The following is an 11,431-nucleotide window of genomic DNA, read 5'->3' on the forward strand; positions in this document are numbered from 1 at the left end:
ATATATATATACTATATAAATATATATATATATATATATATTACATATAAAATTCAACATAGTGTTTTGGTATACATACACTCAAAATATATCTTGACTCAAGAAGATTATAACAGCCATCATCTTACATAAATATTTGTGTGTGTTTTATAAGTACCTAAAATCTACACAGAAAAGAAAGAAAAATGTAGGACTAATATTTTAAATAGGATAATATCAGGAAAGACTCCACTTGAGGAGAAAAGTTTCATGAATGATTGAAAAAATAAATAAAAGCCCTGCTCAGGATAATCTACCTTTCATTCACAAAGTGGTTTTATTTTTTAAGGCTTTTTTCATATAAATTAATCTGTTTCATTTATTCTACTTGGCACAAGTGAGAATTATAAATCTAGGCTAGTAATTATCATTCTTGGAGTTTCTCAAAAATTGCTTTTGAAAACCCCTTCGTTTACAGAATGTAGTAAATGCTGTATAAATAGAGCAGCTATACACATAACATTCAGTAGTGAGAGGAGAGCAGCAAGAGAGTGCAGGATTGAGACTCCCCGCTTTCTCATCCTGGCTACAGAGACTTGGACTGTTCTGGGGAACATTAACTTCCACTGGATAATCCCATCTGACCTTGGCTCTTATGTTAATTTTGAATGGTTGTAAAAAGTGGTGAAAATCAGAACCTTCTTGTTTTCATAGACATTTAGCTGTGAAATAAGACTAGTACATTCTGATGAATAATTGCTTTTAAAATAGTAAAGATAGAAGTTCAGCTATTTTGTTACTTATGTAACTAAATTTCACCCTCAAATCCCATGATTTGAGAGTTCAAAAGGAAATAAGTGAGTATACTTAATTCTAAGGTGTTATTCTTGGTTTTAAGAAAGAGATTCTAAGACAAAAATAGGGTCATTTAAAATTCTATTATAAAAATTATCCTCACAGTAAAATTCTAACATTATTCAAAGGAATAATTGTTCCTAAGAAGTTGAAAATGGAATTACATGAAAGCACAATGTGCAGGCCATACAGTATTATGCTTTAGAGATGAATATATTCTTAGGGTTTCTTCATCCTTGCTTGCTTGTGGTCATGTGTTTAAAAGTAATTAAGTCTTTTGATTTCATTTTTTATTCAGAATTTTCTGGCTGTTTATTTTTTACTAGTGTTACTCTTTCTCAGTACATATCTGCAATATGTGTGTACACTCCTTGTGTGGAGTGGGTGCATGTACATAACATGTACATAACATGCGTGCACCTAGCACACCTTAATTCCCTTTTCATCCCCTTCCTCTTTCCCTTCCCAACTTCCCTGTCTTAACCCCTTTCCGTGTGAGAAACTCTGTGTCCCTACTTCTTATTGTCTATTTTTATTTCATTCTATTTATATTGGGTTTCTCAAATAAGGGCACCTATGCAGTATTTAAGCTTGCCTACTTGATTTACTTCACTTAACATTATGGACTACTATTCAAATTATTTTAAATATTAGATTAGTTATGTGTTATAAATCATAGCATGTAATTATTATACATTATGCATGACACATGCATTTATGTATTTGCATAAAGGGATAGACTTGTTTGCTATTCAATACAAGAGTTAATACCATCTGTTATAGATCAGTGTACTTCCTGTCATACCATCAGGGTTTTTATATATCAGCATAGGTACAAATATTGAATTTTGAAATAAATCATGTTTACAAAGCTTAAATAATAGAGAAGATTGTTTAGCAATTATTTTAAAGACTAGATGCAGCTTTGAGGATGTATGTAAGTTTTATTTTCTTCACGTATACCTAAGCAGTTGAAAAGGGAGATTTCCAGAATGAGCTATATGGTTTTTAATACTGTGTGTGGATCAAATTTGATAACAAAGAAATATTTCATTTTTTCTGAGATTTGCATGTTATATATATGTAGGTTGGTAAGTGAATACTATAAAAAGATCAGTATTAACTAGATTTTGTATAGCTGTCAGCTTTCCCTTACCAAAAATCTGTGGATTAGTTTGTAATTGCCATTGTTTGGATTATTACAAAAAAAAAGAGAGAGCTGATAAAGTTTATGCTATTTGCCTTGTGAGCTGCACTTCACATCACTGTACTGAATTAAAATTGCATGCATACATCTTTGCTTATTGGTTTTATTTATCTGAGATTGAAAAGTGCTTTCAGTGTGCAAAATCTGACAAGCGGGTTGAAATTATAACCATTATTTTAATATTCTAGTGCAAGTGAATGAATATGTATTTCTATCTAAAATATACTCTATAGGAAAATGCTGGCTTTTATCCCAAATGGCCTTTATCAGATTTTGTCAAAGCTTTAAGTATGGTTTTAATAGGATTACCTAAGGTACAAATGTAAATCTGCAAGATTAGTGTGTTTTTCCCTCCTTTGTCAAATGCGTACAGTTCTTAGAGCTGCTTCTGCAGTTGGACTATTTGCTTGACTGTGTAGATAGGGAATACAAGCAGATTGTCTGAAATGCTTTAATTTTCTCTGAAAGGAAATATTCCTCATAATATTTCTACTCAGACTGTAGATTTCTCATCCCCAAATTCCCAAGCTCTCTAGTAGTCCTCACAGATTAACTTTCAAATTTTCAGGCACTTGTGGCAACTTAATCCGGGCACACGCGTGCATCCTTCAGAAATTCTGCAGCCTCTGAAAATCGTCCGTGGCACCACACACCCGCTCCCATTTCCAGCCCAGTGCAGTAGGAGGTGACTTTTGCTTTGTAGACTTTATGTTAAGGCAGTTTTTAGGTTCACAGAAAAATTGAGAGGAAAGTATAGAAATTTCCATTGTACCCTTGGCCCTTCCAACCACATAAGAGCCTCCCCTTTCAGCACCCCACACTAGAGCTGTACGTTCATTACAATCTGGGAACCTACATTAGCACATGATAATCACCCAATGTCCGTAGGTTAGGGCTCGCTCTCGGTATATATTCTGTGGGTTTAAACAAATGCATGAATCCATCATCACGGTACCATGCAGATATTGTCACTGCCCCCCAAATTTTCTGTGCTCCTTTAATTCTTACTCTAAGTGATTTTGGGTTCAGAATTTGGAATTGTTCCACACTTCCCATATATTTCCTACACCTTCTATTAATGATGGTTGTTTATTCCAGTGATTCTGTTGACTTACTGTTTTCGTTTTGTAGTTTATGTGTTGTTTGCAGAAAAGTTGTATGTTCGTTTTGATTGCCATCTAGTTTTTAAAATATATTTTCATCCATTAAACTATAAATGTGGTGTCGTTGAAAACCTGCCTAATATAGTCTAGTCTTGAGCAATTGTACGCTTTTGCTAGTCCAGTGATTGAAGAATCATTTTTCATTGACAAAGAAACTTTGTGTGTTGACCATGAATTATCAGCCCTGTCAGTTACTATGAACTTTGTATTCTAAGGGACTTCTGTTTTTCAGTAGTGACTGGTCTTTGTTTCCTGGCAATACAATTTATAGTTCAATTGGGATAACTATACATATGGTATTTGTATTTTAATTAAAAATACTGTTGTTATGTCTGACTCTTATAAGCAGAAATTCATTATAAGGACACTCCTCATTTCCTTGAAATGTTCCTTTTCTTTTTTTAAATTGCAAAAGCCAGTTAAATTATATGCTTTGGGGAGTTAATTTTTGGCACCATATGTCCCTAAAAATGATTTAATTTTATCTAAAGCATGTTTGCAATGGTATTTATGTTCTGTAATGCAGAGACAATTTAAGAATTTTTACAGAAAAAACAAAATAATCTATTATTATTTCAACACAGCAACAGTGCATTATAAGCTTAAATTTTTTCCATTTATTTAGATTAATAAATTTGCAGTATTGACCACTATGGTTGTCTTTTGAAACTACCAAGCTCATATTCTCATGAAGCTGTTATATGTTAATCTTAAATTTAATAAGAAATAAATTACAAAGTTACCTTCCTAAGACTGCATTAACTGTGTTATTGGGGTGGAAAGAAATATCAAAAATTCTAGAAAGTTTATGAAGTAGCTTGAAACAGTAATTCTTTCCTCATTATTTTGAATATTTCTTTTATTGGAGGTAAGATCATATTTAGTGAAACCGTAAGTAAAACCTTGCTGTACACAAAAACCAGGTTTACCTGGTGTCCAATGCTCAGGTGTGACTGGATAGCCTTTCAAAAGTTAATTATAATAAATTATCTAAAAATGAATAACAACCCAAAATACATGGAGCAAAATGTCAGAAAACTAAGATTTTTTTCTAATTGTTTACTGAAACAACTAAAAACTCAATATCATAAAGTGTGTGTAAACTATAAGTGCATGAATAAGTGTGTGATTCATTTCTTGTACCTCTATCAAGCTTGGTAAATTTAGATATTTGATTGGTATATGTAAACCAGTATAGATGCACTCAATAATATGTTTCTTTCTCAGAGTTAATCAATAGCCTTCTTTCAGTATTTCTTCCCTCATTTTAATTTTACTATCATTTTATATAATAATAGGAAGTATTATATTTCATTTTTTTCTCTATACGTGTCATCTATACATAACACAATTTTGGTGTATTTATTTTAAATGTTAGGGCTTAAGGTAAAAACATACTACAGTAATTTTTTCATTGCTCTGTCTGATAGTTTCTGAAGTTTCACTGCTGAAAACAATGCTTTAAGTCAGTACTACTCTAGATTTTGTTGAGGACATATTGTGGTGATTTTTTCCAGAGCAGTTTCTCACAAACTTCAGCACACATCAGAATTACCTAAGATCTTACTAAAGCAAAGTTTCTGGAGCTCAGGGTTTCTGGTGGAGTAGATCAGAATGACAGTATCTCTAATAAGTTCTAAGGTCCTGATGATCAGGGAATCACACTGAGAAAATCTAGAAAAGTAGACTACAGTGTAATTTCTGAAACAAAACGAAAGCACATTTTCACCTTCAATATCAAATAGATATTGCTTAGCTACAGGCGGTGGCATATGCCTTTAAAAACAGCACCTTGGAGGCTGAGATAGGAAGATCACTATAAGTTCCAGGCCAGCCTGAATTACATAGTGAGACCTTGTCTAAAAAAAACAGTACTGTGAGTTGGTCATGGTGGAATAAAACCAATTTAAAAATAATATATTGCTGGGGTGAGATGGAATCTCAGCATTGTTTTCATCTGCATTCCTCAAATTACCAGTGATGTTGAACATTTTTTCATATGTTTATTTGCTATTTTTACTTCTTGGTCTGAGAAATGTCAGTTCACTTCAGGTGCTCATTTTTGGATTGGGTCTTTAAATTTGGGAGGTCTGATTATTTTAAGCTCTTTATATATTATAGATAGTAGTCTTGTGTCTGAGGAACAGCTGGTAAAAATATTTTCCCACATTGTGGGTTGTCTCTTCACACTGTTGGTGGTTTCTCTTGCTGTGCAGAAACTTTAAAAAGGAAAGATCCCACTTGTTTATTCTTTGTGCATGTGCATGTGCATGTGTTTATTCACATGCAACTGTTATCATTAAATCAACCAATAACTACTGCTGGTGGGTCTGTGGTAAAAAAGGAATCCTGTTTCGCTGCTGGTGGGAGTGTAGACTGGTGCAACCACTGTGGAAATCGGTATGGAGATACCTCAAAGAATTAGGATTAGAGGTCCCATTTGACCTAACTATCCCTCTGCTGGGTATCTTCCCAAAGGAATTAAAAGAATCATGCAACAGTGATGTATGCACACCAATGTTCACAGCAGCACAGTTTATAACAGCTAAAACATGTAAATAGTCCAATTGCCCACCAACTGGAGACTGGATTAAAAAAATGTGGTTTTTATAAAATGGAATAATACTCAGCCATAAAGAATGAGAAATCAGAGACATTTATAGCTAAATGGTTGCTCATTGAGGCCATACTCTTAAGTGAAATAATTAGTACACATGTGTGAATAATGAATGGTTTCTCTGGCGTGGAAAACTGAAAATGTGAAATAGGAAGAAAAGGTCCAAAGGGGAAAGGGAAGTGGGAGAGGAAGCAGGGGAAAGAAAAGAAGGAAATGGAATTAATATGAGAAAATTAAAAAATGGAAACAAAGTCTTTGTAAATAGGGAGGGGTTGAAGGAAGGGCAGGGGAATGGGGGAAAAAGAGAACAAAGATATATTATGTAAAGGTACACATTTCCAGTGGTAAATGTCATTATATTGTATACTTAAAATGTACCAATAAATTAATTTTTTTAAAAGTAGAAACAATAAATTACACTTCAAGTCTTCCTCTCAAACTATACCCAAATTTGAATAGCATATGAGAGTTCCACTTGTTCTACATATTTGCCAATATTTCTCGTCAGCATATTTTTAAAAATATTTGTCAATCTGATGAGTATGAAGTGAATTCATTTGTACCTCCCATCAAAGCTGAATACCTTTTCAAATGTTTATAGAAAAATAGTTTACTTTTGGGGTAGTGGCTTATTTGTATCATTTTCTCTATTTTCTGCTGTACTGTTCTTTATTCTTCCTATTGATGTGTAGGGGCTCTTTATATATTAAAGAAATGAATGTTTGTCATCAGTAAGTATTTTTATGATCTTCTCTAGGCCTGTGACTTGTTTCTATGTTTAAATTAAATTATTTAAATTGGATGAAATATTTCATGTGATTAAATGTCAATTTTTCCATTAAAATTATCTTCTATTTTGTTTAAAACTCTTTCCCGTCCTCAAAATTCATATTATATCATACTTTCTTTGACATTTTTAAAGATTGATGTCACTCATCCTTATCTATGCTGCTTTTATTTTAGTAAATATTATGAGCTAAGGATCTAAATTTACTTTATTTTGCATAGAGATAATGTCATACATCACATTTTTATGTGTGTATCTATTACCCAGCTCTCTTTTGTGATCAAATGTTCTGTTTTTCCATTCTAATGTTGGTATTATTGTTAGTTCCCTTTGTTTCTATGTGTCTTATAATCCTGTTGAATCCTTTCATCTTATTTTTCCATTTCATGGGTTTTCTTTAAATTATGCTTAGCCCTTTGTTCTTTCCAATGAATTTCAGATTAACTCTAATGAAACTTGATGAGACTCTAGACTACTTTGTGGAAAACCAGCATATGCTTGACACCCCTTTATCATATATAAACATATGATATGTCCCCATTAATTCAGTCTTTCTATATTTCAAAATATTCTTGTAGTTTTTTCTATAAAAATCCTGCATGTTTTAAAATATACTTAAACCTAGCTACCTTACATTTTTGTTTGTGGTTAACAATAGAATTTCTCCTATTTCAGTTAAAAATTGGTTATACTGATTTATAAAATATTATTTTAATGCTGTTGAGTTTGTAAATCCACTTAGAGTATTTTTATCATAGAAGTATGTGGAATTGCATCATATGTTCTTTTCTTTATCAGTTGATATGATTATTTGATATTTTTAATTATTTGCCTCTAGTAGACTTAGAATAAACTCCATTGGTCATAGCTTGTATTCTTCTTATATATTGCTGAATTTTATTTGCTAACAATGTTTTTATTCTATACTTGCAAGGGACATTAATTTGTAATTTCTTACTTTTTAAGTAACATTTTTCTCTGGGTTTTGTATAGGGTAATACAAGCTTCATAAAATGATTTGAGAAGTGTTCTTTCTCACATATTTGTTTGCCTTTGGTTGTATTTGTGGCTATTTTAATAACTTATTGTTTACTTCTTGCAGATGGGTGAGTATTCATGGATTTGTTCCTAGTATCCTAGGATCTCACAGGGAAAATGGGGTCTTATGAGAGTTAAGTCCAAAGAATGACAGTGTTGAAAAGAAAGAACACTCCAGAAAGTTAAAGTAGTATTTTGCCATAACTAACTTTCCATTCAGGTATCTGGTTCCAATCAGGGAGACTAAAAGAATTTGTCCTATTAGTATCCTCATAAAATCAGTTGTTTCTGGCTAAGTATTGTGAACTTTAATGGTCTTGATAATCTATTACCCAGTTTTAAATAGAGAGGGTTTCTATTTGGTTTTTGTCTTAAATTCCAATAATTATAATAATCCAATTGAGAAAGTTCTGAGTAGGTGATAATTTATAAATATAGTATATAAAGGTTTTGTCATGTGCTTCATTTTTATATTAAGGGAGGAGACAGGCATTAATTTTTTTATTATGACCTATCGTCTAGGATGATTTCTCGCTGAGATCTATGTAAGTCCTAAGTGTTGGTACAAGTATTTGTAACTGTCTTTTATCCAAAAATGACTAATAAACATCAAGGGAGATAAAGGAAAGTTATCAGCCTCTAATCGATGTGACATCACAATTGAGATATGAACTGCAAGTTAGATAAAAATAGGTAACCTTAGACAAGTTAATCTTTTTAAAGTACAAATGTCTCAATTGATAAACTGGGGTTATATAAAAAGAGGCTATGACAACAAGTCTATCATGAATATAATCAACCTGTGAATGATGTTATTTAAATGAGTCACAGAGACAAAAATTGAGAAAATTGAAGGATTATTTGTCTTTGTTAAGAAAATAGCAACAATCTAATCTCTTGAGAATCACACACACATAAAAGGCTGTAGTTTAGCTTCAACTAGCAAATTATATTTATATATAGGTATATATCCATTTAATCCAGGGTGTTTACCTCAGCCCACAACATATCAAGTCAGTGTATAAAGAACTAAACTACAATCTGTTTTAAAATATATTTCTAGATGTAATTTCCAGGGATAGGATACCCTATAAGCAAAGATGATTTTCTGATAATTTTAGTTTATAATGAAGTAAAATCTTTTCCATTCCCATCCCCATGCAGCCATTTTGAAAAGCAAAATCTCTACTCTGTTACATTTTAATATAAGATCAAGTGTGATGGTATACATTTTTTTCAATATGTATATGTTACGAGTTTTTTCAGAAACATCTATTGTGATTGTTTTCCTATTCCTATTGCTGTTTAGCCACCATTAAATGGAAGCTTCTTTAGCTTTGCCCACTGTTTCAGATTGGAGTCATCTATAATTTAAATAGAGGTCTGGTATGCACCTTACTATTAAAGCCAATTTAATTAATATTATTTAAATCACTGATGACAGTACTATCTCCTACATGTCATTCCCTAACACCTATGTCCTTCTTCCCTGACACAGTAAGTATAATTTTAATATAACATTTTCTGTATCTGATAATATATCTAATTATGTAATATCCCAAATGTCATAATGACTACTGTATGTCAAAATACAGCATGCATGCCCCCCCCTTCTCATGACCATCCAATTTGGCTTATATTACAGAAAAAATAAAAGCTTGTGCTTGACTGGAAAAGCAATGCTAATTTTTAATTTAATAGCCTAAATTATCTGAATTACCCATAAAATTATTCTGGATAATGTAGTTCAGCATTTAGTAGGCTGAAATATTTATCTTTTTCCAGGGTATTTTTTGTTGTTGTTCTAGATTAACTAATCAAGAATGGGAGTTTTATTTTTCTGTGAACTAAACATAAATACACTTGTTATAACAATGTGTAATGAGGATAATGATGATAAGCATTTCACAGGAAATATCAGGTATCTAAGTAGCTATTTTAAATCAACTGTTCTATTGAAAAAAAATATATATATGTATATATATATCTGAAACACATGAATCAACAGTGAAAATTTTTCAAAGAACCTACACATGTAACCCTGACCAGACAATAACACAAAACAGGAATATTTTAGCATGATTGTATTCCAGTATCAAGAGACATTTTATAGGAGATTTGCATTTTATATAAAATAGCTAATATGAATTCGGTTTATTTTTTCATTTTCTCATTCCATATTACCAAAACTTTCGTGGCACAGTGTCATCAGTAAATGCCTTAGGATTTAAAAAAAAATGTTTTTACTGTTAGTTTTATTTATTCCTTGGAAAATAACCTTATAATTCTTTATGGAGTGGTTATGGTAACTGTGGAAGGGCAAGAGGACGTTGTCCTTGTAAAACTTTACAGTTTTGTTTTTACATTAAACATCCAAATATCAGCATACGTGAAAGAAAAATGCTTCCTTCCTCTGTACAGAGCCAGTATTAAACCCGCCACTTCTAAACACTGTGTCCACTGTACGTCGCAGCAGTGAGATTTTCTGTGTCACATGGGCAGAGGGAGGCAGAGTAACAGGGAGTTCTAGCTGGAAATTTCTTCTCTGTTATTGTTCCCCCTCTGCAGTTGATGGCTAAGTTAATTCTCCTTAGTTTTGTCACACTCTAAAGCACACATTGCCAAGCAATGGTAAGCTTTATGAGGAAAAATAAAGAAGCGGTGGTGTTCATCAAAGTCTTAAAGTTGAATTTTTAAACTTTGGCTGGACCTGATGTGCCATTCAAAAAAGCTTCAAAAGATTATTTTTTAAAGAAAGGTTCAATATGTCCCGAGGCTATCGGTTTTGAGTTAAACTGGGTGAAGTAGAAATATTTTACTCATCAGCTTTGCAGTCACAGAGTTTGCCTCAGCTAGAACAAAACTGCTGAGGCATTTAGAGAAAATTAACCCCCCATCCTGGCGGCCAGATGTGACTGGTTTCTGATGAATGCACATGAGTGGGCTGAAAAATCAAGAGACTGTGAAATTCCTGTCAGGTCCGCACAGTGCAGAATGGGCCATTGACTGCTTTCTATATTTCCCTCCATCATTCTTCTTGAACACTGCCATTAATTTCCTCTCCTACTCTGACTTGTGTTTTCCCCTCCCTCTTGCCTTTAGCTCTGTCAGCTGCAAAGAAGTCTACACAAGCAGTGGCAGGAGCACTTCCGACTGGTGGTCCTCTTCAGCCAGATGAAGCTGGCCAGGTTCCAGACAGACTCTCAGGAGACTATTCAGAAAATATTAGCTGTGCAGGTAGGTGATTGCAGGGAAGTAGGGAAGATCATTCTGATCTAGATTGAAAAGCAAATGATGGGTAGTGTGATGAAGCATTAAAACCATATCCCATCAGAGTTTTATAAATTTTTAACCTCTTTAATAAACTGAGATTGCATGAGGGATGGATTCAGTAAGTTAGCACATATACCATGCATACTTTGGGGGAAAAGAGAGAGCTGACTTACTTCTCATAAACCTCAGGATGGCTTTTTATAAATATCTCTGGGAACAAATGTGTTTTGTCAAACGTTCGGGCTTTGCAGTTGCCATTTGGCTATTTAAAAGGTGTTGATAACACTTACCTTGCAGCGCTGTTGTGCAAAATCTGCTTCAGATTTTGAACCTCTGACATTTCTGTTGTGTAGCTATTGTCTTTCCCCTCCAATTTTGCAGGAGGCTCATCCTCCCAAGCAGATGTGGAGATAGCTAGTTTAAAAATAGCCATTTTGGGGGCTGGGGATTTAGCTCAGTGGTTCTGCTGCCTGCCTCACAAGCAAAAGGACCCAAGTTCGATCCCCAGTACC

At 33.1% G+C, this 11,431-nt stretch overlaps 1 protein-coding gene across 1 annotated transcript in view; it reads left to right on the forward strand.

Moving 5' to 3' along the window:
* The window catches only part of Ccdc178 (coiled-coil domain containing 178), a 373,788-nt gene that overhangs the window by 327,062 nt on the left and 35,295 nt on the right, over positions 1-11,431 (forward strand). Inside the window, exon 20 of the mRNA XM_033757579.1 lies at positions 10,749-10,883. Within this exon, the coding sequence (XP_033613470.1) occupies positions 10,749-10,883 (135 nt within the window). The remainder of the gene's footprint in view (positions 1-10,748; positions 10,884-11,431) is intronic.

This window comes from Fukomys damarensis, unplaced genomic scaffold (genome assembly GCF_012274545.1).
Source record: "Fukomys damarensis isolate Sample0158 unplaced genomic scaffold, DMR_v1.0_HiC HiC_scaffold_30, whole genome shotgun sequence".
NCBI lineage: Eukaryota > Metazoa > Chordata > Mammalia > Rodentia > Bathyergidae > Fukomys > Fukomys damarensis.